This window comes from Vollenhovia emeryi, unplaced genomic scaffold, assembly GCF_000949405.1.
Source record: "Vollenhovia emeryi isolate VEMERY1.0 unplaced genomic scaffold, V.emery_V1.0 DF939127.1, whole genome shotgun sequence".
In the NCBI taxonomy this organism is placed as follows: Eukaryota; Metazoa; Arthropoda; class Insecta; order Hymenoptera; family Formicidae; genus Vollenhovia; species Vollenhovia emeryi.
The window spans coordinates 2334306-2352054 of NW_011967239.1; the positions used below are offsets into that span (position 1 = coordinate 2334306).

General features: G+C 48.3%; 1 protein-coding gene across 1 annotated transcript in view; it reads right to left on the bottom strand.

Annotated features, from left to right (window-relative positions):
* The window catches only part of LOC105568852 (zeta-sarcoglycan), a 203557-nt gene extending 188232 nt beyond the window's left edge, over positions 1-15325 (bottom strand). Inside the window, exons 1-2 of the mRNA XM_012024844.1 lie at positions 14216-15325; positions 12277-12459 (exon numbers count right to left, since the gene is read on the bottom strand). Coding sequence (XP_011880234.1) covers positions 12277-12453 — 177 coding nt within the window. The 5' untranslated portion in view covers positions 12454-12459; positions 14216-15325. The remainder of the gene's footprint in view (positions 1-12276; positions 12460-14215) is intronic.
* Between the last annotated feature and the right edge of the window lie 2424 nt (positions 15326-17749).

Genomic DNA, 17749 nt, shown 5'->3' on the forward strand with positions numbered 1-17749 from the left:
GAGAGAGAGAGAGAGAGAGAGAGAGAGAGAGAGAGAGAGAGAGAGAGAGAGAGAGAGAGCCCGGAATATACGTGCCTATTTATATCAATTATGAAACAATGCATATTAAATATTTTATAGTAACACTTGTCATAATTAATCAGCTTAATCAAAATAATTAATAATCCGTATTAAAGCTATCATTGTAATATTGTTTATTGAAATTTTTATTAAAGCGTAAAATGATAGGTATAGGGTATCGATATTATCTAAATGCTGATAAAGATTTATAATTTTATAATTTATAACGTGCCTCCAAACGTGTGTGTGTTCGTACGTTGAGAGGTTCATCGTTCGTTAATTTTCGTGTCAAATACCGCCATATGAATCTTTAATCGCTTCGATTTACGGTACTTGAAAGGGGTTAGGTGGTGTCGCACACCCTCGTCACCGGGGCACGTAAAAAATTAATGAGTTTCCTTCCGAGGTCAAGCGCGCAACGCCAGTAGGCGGGCCCCGTCGCATTAACGGAAATAGAGAAAGATTTGGGAGCATATATTTCACGGAGAACGATTTGCCATAATTATAAGGACGCCGTTATAGCGTACAAAATATCCCCACGTTACATTTCGCCATATTCGACGCTACATTTCACATAAGAAATTATTGCTACAATTGTCAGAATTAATTTAAATTTACCTTATACTCAATATATTGAATAATTTATGTGATAAAGAATTTCCGCGGAATATGCAAGTATCGACGAAGCATCCGTTCTTCTCTCTTTCGCCCGCGATTGATCGCGAGTATTATGAACAGAATCTTGACTGTGCCACGAGCAAGAACAGCGGGGTGTCAGGATGATTTCTGAGTTGCAGCTACACGTACGCAGAGAATTTCCCGATCGCAGTTCCCGTCGACTATCGTATCGACCACCTGCAGTCGTGCACAGGGAACTGAGAACGCGCGCCCCCCGCTGTACTAAAACAAATATTTGTCCGACAGTGATGCGATATATTTTCTGTTGCAAACAGCGACGGTACCGTAGTAATTCCTGCCGAAAGCGTCGCGTTCCGCGAGAACGTGTAAGGAGAAAAATAAATGCGTTGGCAAACAGCAGACCAGTTAACAAAAGGATGCAGTGTTGATGCGGAAGATCGCGTGCACGTTGACGAGCGATCGCGGCGAGCTGTTGAGCTTATTTGTTAAATTCAATTCAAACAGGTATAATTACGCGAGCTTGTATTTTGCGATCAAGGAGACTACGTTAGATTTCATTTCAAGACAATTGCACGGCGGTGACACGATCGATAATAATTATTAGAGGAAAGTCCTCTATTATGAGATAGCAGGTTTTCAACATCCAAATTCAATTACAAATCTTTCGCCGCAACGATTACACGATCTAACAATGAATTTTCCACCAAACTGATTTCACTCCAAAGGCAATAAATTCATGGTGGAAGCAATAGACGATGCCAATTAATTTAGCAGAAACTCCGCTATTTCACATTAGAAACCTGTCTCGTAATAGAGGACTTTCCTCTAATGAACCAAAGACTTGCAAAGATAGGAAAATTCATTAATATTATTGCTATTATAGATACATGGATTGTTACTAGTGTAATAATCAGTATTTTATTTTTGCGTTTATCTTGCGTGTCACAACAGAGAATTATAATTTCTCTGTTCAATAAACAACAGGTCTTAATGTTATTTGCTTATTGCTTTTTGACAAAATAGTCGCGGCGAGATTTACACGTTCGCTGGCATGCTCCAAAGAAGCGAGGGGAGAATATTTTTGGAGCAAGAGAACACGGGGAACGTCAATCGAAGGGGATGAAAAGCAGAAGCAGCGATTCTACGCCGGCCCGGCGCGCTCGCTCAGTCAAGGGGGTCGACGATCATTTTGATCGCCAAGCTCGACGTTAACCGAATCTGCGGCGCGCGGTAAATGGAATTAACGATTCGCTCGTCTGCCCAACCACGAAACAGCCCGGCACGACGTGTCCTGTCTCTCTTAATCTCTCTTTCGCGTCTCGCACCTGATGCCGATGCGTCCGCCGTTGCTGATGGCTGTTGTTTCGAAAACGGTCCGTGCTTGGACCACGCCGAAACGTTCCGCGCAACGTACTCACGATGATGCTCAATCAAAAAGAATGTCAAAAAGAATACAAATATAAATAAGTATATCGATAATAAGAACGCTAATCACATAAAGCACCGTTAATAACGTTATAATTCATTATGGGACTTATCGATTACAATGATTAATTAAACAGCGACTCAAAATAGTTGCACAATTTCAGCAAGTGCAAATTGTATGGTAGTTTATCGTGTAAACAATTAATCATATGATTAGTCAAATCACTCACTCGGCTTGGTTAATTTTTAACAATATCAACATTAGTTCTCTGGTATAAAAGTTGAGCATTTTGTACGTAAAAAGTTTCGAGTGTTGCGCAATAAAATTCGATGAAATGCTAATCGATAAACAAGCCTTGACGTTTTTCGGTAAAAAAACAAAATTAATTGGCGCTACAGAAATATGACACTTCTTCATAGGATTTCCTTTGATTTTAATTAATCAAAACAACTGATAGTATTCCTACACTTTAATTAAACAATTGATAGAGCGCAATTGATGTCGTACGTCGAATCTTATCGGCGATCACGATTATATTACGCGTTGCAATTGATATATGCAAAAAAATTTAGAATACCGGGATAGAGGAAACAATAGTACTATTTTGGAGCCCTGTTGTTTGGCGGTGTTATTATTTCTTCATTTTTTTTTATCCGTGAGAAGCTATAGAAAAACATTGTGCGTGTTTATATAGCGCCGATTAATGTTACGGCGATATTGAAAAAAATAGCGGACGGCACACGTCGATGCCGAAAATGCAAATGTCATTTTACCGCGAATGATTGAAACAAAACTGCGAAATACTAGTGGCAAAAATCGCAGTCAATTTACGTTAATTATTCGCCCCGTATTGGTTTACACCGTTTGTCTATAGTTTCAATCAACGATATTCTATTTGAACGCGATACGTTTCAGGGAAGATACAAACGTTGCAGCATCAATAAAAAATCTCATCAATCACGTATAATCTTTTCCAATTGCGCGGGGCTGTGAAATTTTCAGCGCTGCGGCTTAGCCTGCGATTGCCTCGAGCGCTTTGCGCACGCGGCAAGTTTTAGCGAGTAAAAGGCGTCAGAACGGAAGAAGCACTTTGTGTCCGCGCGCTACCCCGTCTGCTCTTGCGTGTATGCTCTCGTATGCGCATTCGTGCCGGTCGGAGGGATGAGGCCGGTCGTAATACGGCGATACGGTAACAAGAGCGCGGCCGGTGAGCGAGCGAGCGAGCGATGAATTCAGTTTACGATGCCTATTTTCCAGGCCTGGATACGCCGGCTATCCGGATACTTTATTATTGTCGCTACTTCGAGGTCGCAGAGTGGTGTATGCGCGCGCGTACACCCGCGTCGAAGAGATTTCCGCGATAAAGACGGAAAGAAGGATAGCCAGGGCGGCTTGCGTGTTCTCCCGGCTGAGAAATGGGACGGGGTCCTGTCGAGCTGGGATATTTCTCCGCCGCGGCCCCGCGATGGGCATCGCGATCGAGAAACGGCGCGAGAAACGATCGAGATCGAACGATGCCCCGCGTCGTGAAATTACCTCGACTCGAGATCCTCCGGCGATTCTGAAAGTAGACGATTTACTCCGCTTTGAACGTTCAAACGTATTTAAGACACTTTACCGAGAGGTCTGGTGAGTCCGTGCTATTCTGTTAACATAAGAACTACAGGATTAACGCTCTTTTCCCAATTTTTACATCGTGAAATTTATCACGTTATCCGCATGATTTTTCACGCTTATCGCCAAGATATTGTTACTGGCAATTTTTATCCTCATTTTGCGAATCTCCTTTGTCAGGCCGAGTTTATATTTCATGAATTGGACACTCCGTCAGAATTAATTGTACACTTTCTTTAGAATTTCGCATCGCCGCATCTGTTGATGGATATTCGCTCCGAGGATCGTACGAGTTAAGCGAGGCTGCTTTTAACTTTCTTCCATAGCCGGCTGTGTCGTTCGCTCAGCAGTAAAAGGAAAATGTCGGGGCTCGTTAAAAAAAAATACCTTTTTTTCCCCGTGTATACCCAGGTGCACGTACGCGCACAAAGGTGCAACCGGCTTCCGGCCGGTACGCGTGTTACGACCATTAATAAATCACGTTTAAGCGTTTGTCGCGCGTAACGTTAAGTCCTCGATTCGACGAGCACGAGAACTGCGCATCGCCGTTTATTACTTATTCGCGCTAGTGGCAAATTGCGAATCGGAGTAAATCTCCCGTGAAAAACCGCTCCGCATGCACGCGTATGTATATATTCATCCCAGAATATTTACAATGCGGCGCCCCCCCCCCTCCCCGAAAATATATCCGGAAGCGGCTAAAGCGGGCGCACGGCGGGGAATTGGTCCTAAACATTTCTTCGTTTCGCCAATGTAGCGACTAGAATTACGTGCTAATTTGTGTTACGCTCGGTCGTTTGTCATTTTATTTATAAGCGCGCTACTTCCTATTCCCTTCCCTGAAATTGCACGCCGATGAGAAAGTGCGCAACGTTAAATCACAAGATTCATCACATCTGCATGACGCGCAGTGACATGCTTTCTATTATGGCCGTATCCCCGGGGGCTGTATAGATATAATTCAGGATTCCTCTCACTCTTATTTTTCGCGGAGACACGCTCCGGCATTCCGCTTGACTCCGGCATCTCGGGGCCTCCGTGATAAAGACGCGGGAGAACGGAGAGTGTGTTACTGATATCACTTTAATAATAATTCAACGTTTCTCACGGCGGAACGAATACGCAGATGTCGCGCGTCTCAGCTAAAATTAGATTTACGATTGAATTGTCGAGACACTTGCGTATCGAGCGCAATTGTTTTCGAGGAGCCAGCCCAGTTTTCCCCCCCGGTGACTGGTAAACAGCGTGAAATCTCTGCGAGACATTTCGCGTGCGCGAAAAGAGATTAGATGGAATACACACTGTTATTTCAACATTGCGAGCCGCGCGCGTAGGACTGCGAAATGGACTAACGCCTTTATAAAGTGAATATATAAAGGGCAATGCGTTCACGTCCTCTTCTTCAGAGCGCGGAAAGCTTATGGCGGCAATCTGGACGGGAGGGTGCAGAAGGAAGAATGAGGAGCGTCGAAAAGGAAAGAGAAAGACAGAGAAAGAGATAAGGGGAGGGAGGGGGGAGAGAGAGAGAGAGAGAGAGAGAGAGAGAGAGAGAGAGAGAGAGAGAGAGAGAGAGCGCAAGAGAGAGATAGACAAGGTTATTAAGGAGATTATGGACGGGTAGTTGCGCGAACTTCAAAGGACCAATTCCCATTTTCAATTTGCTTCGGGGGGTAAGGGGGACGAAGACGGGAAGGAGGGTCAAAGCCAAGCCGTTCTACCGACGGTTACATCCTTGCCGTCCGAGCACATCGGTTCCGCATATTCTCGGCTGCCGAAGAATCCCATTTCGAGAGTTTTCCCTCGGAGGTACGTACCGGAATTCCGGCGGCGAGTCGCGACTGTAAGGAAGCCTCGGAGGGAGCTAAACCCAGAGAACGGCGAAAGGGTACGACACGCGTGTCCCATTTTTATAAATACGTAAATGAAATGTGCCTGCCTCTCGTCTAAACGCGCACACCCTCCACCTGTCGCGCTTGAACCCGCGCGAGATACGAAGTGCCACTTTCATCGACGATCTCTGAGCGGCGAGATCTCGCGAGGCAAACCACTATTCCGAGCAGCTACTACTCCGTATCGAAGCTGCATTATCGCTCTCGGCGCCCGAGCCGGAATTAGCATGTAAAGTCTCGAAGACGCGCGGACTTTAAGTTTCGCGAAAGGATTCCTCGAAACCTCTTCGCTCAAAAAGTAGCGCTTAGCGTTTTCAATTATATTCCATCCCCAGGCACGGCGTCCTGAATTATTCCGTAAATAATCTGTGGGAATCCCTCGGACGACTTCGAACTTCGAAAATAGGTTTCCACGGACTTCTCCGTCATGAATTTCGAAAACGCGCGACGACTCCGTTAGAGACGCGGAAAATCCCAAGGGCGTGTAACTGTCGGAAATATTCGGAGCGAATCTTGAGCTCCGAATCTTCAGGTCTAGGATTGAGAATTCTACAGTAATATCGGGTAAAATTTAAAAAAACGGTCGGCCAAAGTTTTCCTTCACGACTCTCTCTCTCTCTCTCTCTCCTCGTATTGATTTACGCAGAAATAACGAAGCTAAGTGCATCATCACGACCGCGATGCGCTTCTTCTTCATTTATCGCTAATTTAGAAAAACACTGCTTAAGAATAGCGCCGTTGGATTGAATAGCTGCAAACAGCTCCGCTCTGAAAGCCTCGACAATCCGCTCGACATTCGGTCGCCGCAGAATGCCGATTTCGTTCGCGGCCCGTAGACCAGCCTCGACCTGGCAATCATCAATCTCTCGGCCGAGTGGCACTAATTCAGCGCCCTTGTCCCGCGGTCTCCTCGTCAGCCTCCAACTTCGTACACTCCCGCCACTTAGGCGACGTTGTACGGAGGACAGGAAGGTATTTCGTTCGCGCCGGCAGTCGAATAAATAGCCGTCCATACATCAACGCCTTCCGTGATCGCGGGACTTCCACGCCACGGTCGCCTTAACATTGTCTGCAGTCGATGGCTGAGAAACGCATTCGGCGCTCGCGCCGAGACAGGCAGTCAGTCGACGGGGAAGTGCCCGATAGGCCACGACACCCCACGAGGATATCGGAAAGGGAGGCCGGAAATCGCTAACTAGGCGCCGCTGTTTTCAAAAGGCAATTAACCGCGATATTCTCTCGCGTGTCTTCCTCCCCGGGCACGAATTTAATTTCGCGTTTTCACGAGAAGGAAGAATCCGTCGGTTTGTCGAAATTAGAAAGATAAGACGCCGTCGAGCAAGCGCATAAAATTCACTGGTCGTCAATTCGCAATTACGGCTCAAGCAACTTTTTCTCTTTACCTGGTAGGGTTAATCGAAAGTAAGACGAGTGATTAACAAACTTTCTCGAAACACGATTGACACAAAATACTCGAGGATGCTCAAAGGAGACCGAAGAAGGAGAAAGAGCGGTGTGAAGTAAACGTCGACTGTTTTACCAAAATACGGCACGACGAGCGCAGCCGCGTTATTATTCTTATATCACACCGTCGGGGACGGTTCTATATACGTCAACGAGACCGTGAGGGTCGGGCCGATAATTTCAACGGCGCGGGCACACAAAGTAGTAGAAGAAGCACCAAGAAGAAGTCCCATTCATCCGGCGCTCGTACCGGAAACTGACAAAACAGTTGATACGCCATGATATAGCAGGCCGCGGGAATACGAATGGACGTGGGTGAATGTAGGAGGTGCGAATGGCGTCGAAGGGGAGTTTGAGAAAAGTCTCCGGACCGTTGGGCGAAAGAGAGAAGGAGAGATAGGGAGAGACCGGGGAGAAGCCGAAATGAGAGATGGGAGACTGAGAGGAAAAGAGAGAAATGACGGGGGAGGGGAAGCGAGAAAATGACGGCGAGGGTGGAAAAAATATTCGCGAATGTGAGCAACGATCCCGGCAGCGCGGGGAGACGAGGGGGAGAGAAAGATCGAGGGAGGTGGAGAAAACACGCACACTAAAATGTCATCGAGCAATCCTGATTTACGGCGGCAGGGAAATCGGCAGCGGGCAAACTTCGCGCGGAGTTCGCGCGGCCGGAAACCGCGAAATTTTTGTTGGAACTTTCATCGGTGCGCCTCGCGAATGGCCCGCGATAAAAAAGATGCATCTGATCCTCGGCCACGTCATCTCCCTCGACTAGCGTAGACACAGGTGCGGGAGAGGGCGAGCGGAGGAAACGAGGAAAAGTTAGGGAAGAAGAGGGAGGAAATTATTTTCGAGGAGTGGAAATTATTTTCGATCGGTTGGGGAAATGAAATGAGACGCCGAGATCGGGGCAAGATCGACGGGAGCGCGCCGGCGTGTTGCTAATTCTTCCTGTAAATCGCGGCGCGGGTTCCGCGTGATGACGGGCGTAAATCTGTGCTGTGCGGAACGTGGGAAACTGCGTTAGTACGTCGTTGAACGGTGCTTAACGGTCGATCTAATAGCGCCGTCATAACGCGAGACTAATTCTGCGGATTATGAGCGAGAGAACGGGGGACGCTTATTGCCACAACTATGTTAATAAGAAGAATAATGTAGCTTCTGCGCCAGTAAACATTTAGTGAGTGCATGTAGAATAAAAGTTACTGGAAGAAATTAGAATTGAGCTGAAGAGTTGTTGCGTTAATTGAAAACAATACAAAACCGTCATTGTCGAACAATATTATATTGCAGCGTTGTCGTTACCATTGTTATCGCTATTATATCTATAATTGCCCCGCCTGCGTCTGATAGCTGACGAAGAAGATTACGCGACGAATATAATCCCTCAGCGCGAACAAGAGGTGTCGTCTCTCAAAGTATAGTGCCGGGTTCCGGCACGCGGAACTCTGGTATAAATTGCGCGCACAATTAGCCGGTTAAACTACTAATTAGCACAGGAGGCTTGTATCTCACTTCGTGATACGCTTCACCGCGGTGCCAACCGCGGTGGAAACAATATTTGTCTTTGATTACCTTGGAAGTGTTTACGTAACGGGGTAAATAATACCCAATTGCCGCTGTCGAAACGCGCCATATCGATTATGGCCGCACCCGCCCCCCCCCCTCCCCCGCAATTGCGCGCGAAAAGGTAGCGCGCTCTTCGCCGAGCGCATTTCGACGCTAATTACCGAATTACCACTCGAATTAAGCCCCATTACGTATGATTGGCCCATTTATCGACCGCGCCGCGAAGAACCAGCGCGACGACAACGCGCGGGCCATTACGTTTCCCGACTTAATACGCGAAACGGGGGGTGTGCTTCTTAATTCGCTCGGGCTTGAATTATTGATCGAATCCAGCGTAATCCATTCATTCCCCGCTAATCCACGTTTATTCGATAACCGAATATTATTAATGGAAGAGCGAGCCATAATTTAACATAATTTAAAACATGAAAAGCAAATTGGCTCAAGCAAATATATAGCCATCGGGAGAATTCTTGTATTCTCTCCTGTGCATAATGAAGTGCGGATCTCGAAAGTAGGATTCGAGTCTAAAAATTCCCCTGAAACTCTTAAATTAAATCCTGCTCGTCTGAAAAGTATCTGAATAAAAGCCCCCCCGGCGCTTTCTCTCTCTTAATAAATACGGACACGGGCGGATTTGAAAGGGTTGGAATCGGTCGTCGATTTATGGCCCGCGCCACTTACCACGTTTTACGTCGCGACAGAAAACACGGGGGCGCGAATGAAAGGCGCAATCGCCGCCGGTGGTCGATAATTTCGACGGTGAAATTCTCGAAGGCCGGCCCGTAACGACTTTCATCCGGCGCGGCTGAATAACTATGCAAATGCCCCAACCCCCGCCGGGGTTAAGCAGGGGGTTCGCCGGCGATGCGGCGCCCTATAACCGCGCCGGCGGTCCCGGGGTTAAAACGGAGGGAAGAATGAGGGGAGGGCACCATAAAGCTACACGCACGGCCAAGATTGACCTCTGACGACTGTACATCGTGAAACGTGTAACGAGATCCTTGCAGCCTCGCATTTTCCGCGGATATCAAATTGCCGTCTGGTACCACCGAGCGGCGAGCGTTCGGGATTCGTCGGCAACTTTTCCGCCCTCAAAGCGCCATTTACCTCGCACGGGGCTCCACGTACGGCCCTCTTATCCTTCGTTAACACTCGCAGAGCGCACGTTCAGACAGATCGCGCCCCTCGAGTGCCCCTCGAGTGCCCCTCGATCCCATTCACTCTCGTGTATGGCGTATGTAAATCAACGTATCTCTCCTATTTGCAAATTTTTATTTAATCAATCGGTTAACTATTCGTTTCTTTTATTTGGATTATGGAGAACAAAGGATGGAGGCTCGAGAGCTGCAGTCGGGAGCCAAATTACTGCTGGCTAATTAGCATCGGTGAAACTGGAACGTAGCGGATAATAAAAGCAAGATTGGACTCACCAGGCATGACGGGAGTGATCGGCCAAACCTGGTAGATATATGTCTACCCTCTAGTGGGTATATAAAATGTTCAGTAGTCGCGGAGCCAATACCAGCTCGCGTCTCGTAATTAATCACAGTGTCGTAACGGAGCTCCCGTATCGAAAATCGTTTCGAGTCGTCCGAGCCGCGTCATGAAATATTTAAACCTCAATGCCGTGCGACTACGAAGATAGTCGTAATGCTATTTTCAGCACGCCTGTGCCCGCTCGCGGTAGCCGAGTTGACGTTGATCGCGAAAAGAGAGCCCGAAGAGATATTCGCCGCGAATTACGCAAAAGTCGCATCAATAATACCCGCCGGACCCCGTATGCGTCGTCACGCGCACGCATGTGCGTCCACGTGGTATATATGTGCCACCATACGGAGTCGAACCAGAATGCTAGTCTCTCAAGCCCGTATCCATCGCCGTTAAATTAATAACCGTACTATCCGCGTGTACCGAACTCCTCCGAAATATCGTCCGACGCCCTCCGGGGCCCCGTTCATCCGCGCCCGGTCCCTTCTCCCACTCCCAGCCCATACAATCCGCCATGTATCCCGCATATATGGATCTCGCGTGCACGCGCACGCAGCCGAATACGTGCGGGTGACGAGCGGAATTCAGAATTCCGAATGTGCGAGAGTTGCCCGCTCCGCGCGAAGAGAGGTAGATAGATAGATAGAGAGAGAGAGAGAGGAGGGAGGGGGGAGGGGGAGGTAGAGAGAGAGAGAGAGGACAGAGAGCAAGAGAGTCGCGTGTCTCTCACCAAAGGGAAAATCACAATGCCAAAGCGAGCCCGTATCGTCGTCGGGGCGGCCGACACGAGTGATAACAGTCAATGCGCTAAATGCATCGAAATCAAATCTGAGCGATTCATTTTCGCGCCGATCTGGCTCGTTTCAACTCATCCACGCATGTTGATGCCGTTTCTCCCGGATCGAAAACTGCCCAAGAAACACTAGTAAAACGGTCGAGTGAAACAGGTTGATACTGGTCAGCCGCGACACGGTTTCTATCGTCCCCAAGGATTCTCTCGTATCCCTGCATAGAGGATGGAATTAGTTTGAGATAGTTATCGAGTTACGGTATGCGTTAGACACTCGTCAAAAGATGAAACCGCGAATTTGAATTTGCGCTTGGAGTAAAAATTTGCGAACAGACACTCTTACTGTAAACCGAGTCTTTACCTTCTCTTCTCCCGCCTAATTAATTGGCCAACTTTGAGCCAAATTCCGACTCGATCGGACGACAGGTTAATTATCGGCAGCTCGATTTCGTACTATTTATTTCACGGCTTCGTCAATCTCCACGCGTTAATTATTTCAAGAATCATCAGCTGTCGTCGCGCGAACGTCCGTCGGCGGTGGCGCAGGTATTTCCGTGCGTCAGCATGATGCGAAGCTTATGTCGGTCCCAGAGCCTGGCATCGATAGGCCGGGCCATTTTAATTTCGATTGCGTCGTATCGATCTACGCGCGTCGCGGCATAATTCCGCGTGTCGTAAAAGTCCGAACGGCTCGCGCAAATCGATTCCCCGTTATTCACGACGAAGTAATTTTCGCCCTGGCCAGCTCGCAGCGCGAACTTCCACTATAATTAAATCTCCGCATGTCCTCTGATTGCTTCATTAGCGCATTACTTGTTACTCGTTGTACCAACGATTGCATCTCGTAAAAGAGGCAAACAGTAACCGGCCGGGGAAAATATCGACGGCAAAAGAGCAGCAAATCTCGTCAATCGACATCGACACGACGTCGAGGTACAATTGAAGAGTGCAAAATTGAATAGCGTGATTAAAAACGAAAAATTCGTCAGTCCATTCGCGCGAATTAAATAATTTTTCGCGAAAGTCGAAACATATGAAATGTAAAATGGAGAGTATAATCTTATTGTAAACATTGTTAAAAAAAACATTACGAACGGATTGAATAATGTAGCTTCGAAAAATATTTTATAGCTAGAAATACGCATCGAAAATACATCTCGATGTAAAAAAAAAATGCGAAACGGAAATAACTCAAGAGTGTTTCTTCGAGGAATGAACGAGGGTGTCGGTCGCATATTTCTCAGTTAACCTTTCCGAATGCCAGATGGCAATTAAAACCCTTATCGATAAGTCACTCGAGCGTGCTGTAAGCCTTTTGCTGATGAACTACATACCGTGTGCGGCGACCAATGGTGAGGCCAGGTCTTGGTCTCGTGACTGCTGCCGACCGAGGGTTGACTTGCTAAAAAGACGACCCGTCTGTCGGTGCTGCCGGTTCCGGTGCCGCTGGTGGTCAAAAGGGCCGCCCTGGCCCTCGAGCCGCCGATGCTTAACGTTGGTGACGTGTCCATTACGCCCTGAAAGCCAGACGCATTACAAGGGTCGTCGAGTTTCGAAGCGGACATTCGTCGAAATCGGGGCAAACTTCGTAATGGCGCCGGCGAACTCTCTTTCCGCAGCAATATAACATATTCGAACACACGCTTAAACTATTTTAAAAGTCTCGCGACGTGCATTTTTATACGGGACACGCGGGTAACTTGTTTGTTCTTCGAGAACAATGTTCCCTGCCTAGTTTGGTAGAAGGCTCGAAGACGACGCGAAACTTATTTGCCCAAGCGCAGCGATTTTGATTAAAATGCACTGCGGCCTGCGCAAGGAGGGAATGCGATTTTTTTTTATTTCGCCAAGCGGATTTCGACTACTCGCGCGGGATAGCGACTTTCAGCGAAATTCAATGAGGGTAATGAAGCCCGTCAGCTGGGGGATGAATGCAGCCGCGAAGGACGCTGAAAACGTGGCTTTCGTGTCGAATGTACTCCTCGAGGTAGGGTAGGTTCTTATTAATCCAAGCTTTTCCACACCGCCCCTCGGTATTCATCGACAGCGGGCGACGACTTAGATTTTAATATCATAAATTCATCGTGACTTTAATATCACCCGCCGTGCAATCAATAACGCACAAGAGATCGTGTTTATTTTTACGTTTGATTAAAATAAACGACAAAGAGTAATGAATAAAGGGAATGTCGAAGAGCGGGAGTGAAAATTGCATCTCATTACTTAATTTCAGCGTACGTGAGTCCACGTACCGAGTTAACATTTTCCAGCAACGTTCCCGCCGTGCCGCTGGTTTCTTAAAAATTTCATTATCCTCTCTCGGAAAACCGCCGGCGTTCTCTTTTTCCCTCCGTCCCTCTTATTTTAGCCACGCTTGCGCGACGTGGCCGCGATTCGTAAGGAGGGATCGACCAACGGCGTGCAATACGACGATCCAGCAGCGTCACTGCCGTCGCGAATGAAATCCGATGAGCGTAATCGAGCTCGTTAGACCGCCGGGATGAAAACCCCCGAGCGAGCCACACGTACGTTGGTAAAGTTCGCGGGGGATGGGGAGATGGAGCGCCGAGTGCCGGAACGAAGAAGAAACGCGAGGAGCCGAGAGTGCTGCGTTTTTCAGCGGGATTTACGGATCGTCGGCGAACATTAAGAGGAATGATGCGCGACCGCATCCCGCACGAACACGCGGAACAGACGGAAGAACGGCGGGAGCCAAAACGGCGATCGAAGCCGAGTATAATTCCGTCGAGTTGAATTTTCAAAGGCGAATATTACTCCTCCATTGTCGCGTTGCTTGTTTTTTTTATCGTCGCGAACAAACATAGAGATCATCTTCCGATACACGCAGCTGCGTGAAAATTGGAGCTCGCAAAAAAAGGTAGAGCAAAGAGGATAACGATCGTATTATTGGAATAAATCTGACACTTCGATATCTTCCGGCGATACATAAAACATATGTTCATGATTATTTCGTGAGTTTTTCGTGTCGCGAATTTTCATTTTGCCTGCGCGAGATTTAATCAATTAAAAACCGAGCGGTTAATAATGAAATGGTAACACAAGTGTTTTATCAGGGCGCCGCATTTAGATATATTCCGGCGTCATATTTACCCTAGTGTCGCCATTATCCTATCGATTTCGCGCCGTGGAACAAGCGGGACGCGTAGGAGGGGAAAAAAGGAAGCGGAATAGAGGCGGAGGATAATCGCGATTGGATAGGGGAGAGGAAAAAGAGGGGACGAAACTAGATGATAATCGCGAAATTGACCTCACCTTCCAATTGAATCTCTCGAACGGGCGAGTACACCGTCGAAAAACGTCGACGATCCGCGCTCGAGCGTGCTAACGATCAGCCCGTTGGATCGTTTGGTCGCGAGGTACCAGGGACGAGTTTGTCGGGGGGTCGCGATCAACCACCCACGTATTCAGATTTCAGCCTCACGTTAGCCTCACCGTCTCCGTCTCCGTCCACCCTCGCGTCTCGGGGCACCTCGGGGTCCTCCACCTCAACCAGGTAATCCCCGTAGTCGCGTGCACCTAATCATTATAAACGGAGGGTGCGGGTGGCGCTGCTAGGTGTCCCTTAAATCGTTCCAGCACGACGTCGGCTCCTCCTCCGCGCAATTACGAGTCATTACGAGCGGGATTCCACCGTGGTAGCACACACGTACACGCGACCCGGGGACCGCACGGCCGGGTTTTCGCCAGCCGTTACTCGCCAAAGTGCGTGGCGTTATTTACGGCAACCGAAAGTCGCGTCGAGCGAGCGAGCAGAGTGGTCGACTCGGATGGCTCCGGGCTAATGACGACGATAAAGATAACGTGGCGGTGGCAGTGGCAGCGGCGGCGGCGAATCCTCGCCAACTCGTCGTCACGGGGCGCGATACGTTTCGTAAAACTCGTCTGCGTGACGTGCTGAAGAGGGTGTTGTCAGTCGGAGCGGAGCGAAGCGGAATGGAGCGGCGTTTCCGCCTGACAGCCGCGCGAAATCCCGCCACCTTGTGATTTACTATCGCGTGGCTCTATCGCGGCAGGAGCTCCTATTTCGCGGCGGGATGACTGACAAGCCACCTGTCTACCGGTAGGACCCCGGGTTTTGCTCTCTGCTCTGAAGATTAATCCTCTCCCGGCTGCCAAACGGTTTCTATTACATCCGCGTCATTTTGACGCGAGTCGTCGGCCGCGGTATTCCGTACGAACGATTATCGAGGCATACCAGGGGCGACGACGTGTCTCTATGTAAATCGCGTGCGTCGAGCGCTTTCCACGATCAATCGCCACGACGTTTCTCGCGGCCGTTTGTAATTTCATCTTCCGCTCGATCGTCGTTGTATCGCGCCTTTCTGTCACGAGACCGGTCGCCGGGTCCGATCATGGCACCAAGACCCACGGGCAGAGTCTCGTGACTTCCCGGACCGAGGTACCCGACGACGCGTGCGATCTGTCACCGGTCTGTCGGCGAGAGCGTGGAGGCACGAGTCGTGCTCTGGCACAGTTGTCACCTCGCCAAGCGCCGCGTACGGAATCGCGCACGACACTGAAGCGGCAGGAAGTCTCGCGCTCGAGGCGAACCTCTCGCGGATTCGCGGGCTCACGTGTGAAATTCTTGCGCATGCACCGACGCCTTCCATCCCTCCTCATCCCTGCTCGCGCCCTCCGTTCGCGTCGCCCTCCGTCTCGTTCCACACTCCGGAATACGCTCCTTCCCTCCCGCTCGCTCGCTCGCTCGCTCGTCCTTTCAGCCCCCGTATCTCTGTTCGCGCCGTGAACTATCGCTCTTCCCTCTTCGTCTCCAGTCGCCGGCGTTCTATCCATCTCCCCTTCTCCCCGACGCCTTGCGTCGCCTCTTCTTCCTACGCTTCTTTCCCTTCTTCCTGGATCGCTCCTGAATCATGAAGCGACAAGTGTTTGGCGCCGGGACACAGCGCTTGTGCGGGAGTTAAAGAAGTATTTCATGAAGTAAACGCGGGAGTATCTCAGCTCGCAGCTGTGGAAACGGATAGTGTCCTTAATTGGTCCCTCTCTACCGTTCAACGGGCGATCGATATCGCGCCGGTAACCTGGGTCAAAAAGAGCAGCGATTCTCCTTTAGAAAGTTGATTCTCGTTTCTCATCATTAATCGTTTATGGTACAACGATCGTGGAATGAGACCAGGTTTTCTTATGTTCTCTCAAACTTCAATTATTGGACACTTTCCGCCTTTTCCAATTATCCCGACATAATGGAGCACGCTTTGCTTTATCCACTGCTCATTTTACGCAGAAACTTTCCGCAAATGGAGAACGCAATAGTATAAAACGCAGGCTAATGAAGGAAAATGTAGATGATGTAAGTGCGAGGGATTTTTCGCACATAGTTTCACACTTTTCATACTTTTCACGCCTACTTTGCGAAACACTTATTTCTGCCATAATCTCATGGGGAAAAGCTACAGTCTAGAAAGTGGAAATATGCTAATTCAAGGTAAGCTAACCCAGATACACGGTGTGAGCCTGGGGCAAGAAAAACGGAGGGCTCGTAAACGTTTGACGTGAGGTCGGCCGCGTGACTCGTCGCGGAACAATTCTGCGAATTGTAATTGACGAGCATTGTGTTTCCGACCCAGTTAATGATTATTTTAATGCGTCTCGGAATCACGCGCGCGCTCGCCACTGTGTGCAATACGTGCGCAATCATGTTAAATTGTGCTCTTACTACCTGACGCAATCCTGATCTACTTGTGTCTCGATTGTAATAAATCGTACGAGAGGTATTTCTCACGAAATCTAAGCAAGCGCGTATTTTCTGGCCAAGCGTTTCGGTTGCGCATTTTCCTGCTGTCGCAATGATTGATTCAGCTAAGATACGTTCGTTGTTGCTCTTGCTACTAAACTTTTTAATATTACTCGGTTTAAGCGAAATGTTATTATAGTCGTTGTTCAATTGCGCAACATCTCAAAGCTAAGAGCGAAGCGTGTAAAACCTTATATATATTTGGCTGATGAAGCGCCTAGCAGCTTCGATTGCTTACCACTTCGGTGGTTTAACGTTCACCGTTTAAGAATCTTCCCAGGGATCGGAGTAATTTCCTTGGAACTCCGCGAAAGCGCCATCGGAATTAAATCGAAAACGGTCCGGTCCGTTGCTTTGACAAATGAATCGGCACTAATTACCGATACGACTGTCTTGTACGTGGGATTATATTCCGTGATGCATCAGCAAGATTAATAGCGCTTCCGCGATGTAATTTTAGAAAAGCTATAATGAATCGATATGCATGGAAAACGATGATAATCGAATTGCATAAATCCTTCTTTTTTTCACGAAACATTTTTTTCCCCACGAAATTGACAGCTTGCCTTTCGAACTTTATGAGATGAATAATGAAGGGACGGCTTTACATTTTGTTGGGCGAAGAGTCGCTCCAGAAATATAATTTAAACACCGATGTTGGTCTCGCGTCGATACGATGCTGGGATAGCTTATTCCAATTGTGTTTTACAACATTCGCTATTATGCTGAACGTTTATCGCTTATCGAATCATTTTAGTGGATAACTTTTCCACTTCATTTCCACGATATGATAGTTCTGGTAGTTACTGGCCTTCTACCTCAACTTTTCGATTACAGCTCGTCAATTACAAGTCTGTGAGTTACAGGATCGCTCGTCGGAAACACACACGCACGCACACAACACCCCAACCGATTAACTGCAAAACGCAAACAGCGCGCGATTAATCGCAATTCGATGGCGACGTCAAAGCGATGAAACGGATAGATCGCGACGAAACGTTTCTACCGTTCGCCGCAATCGAGACAATACAGCG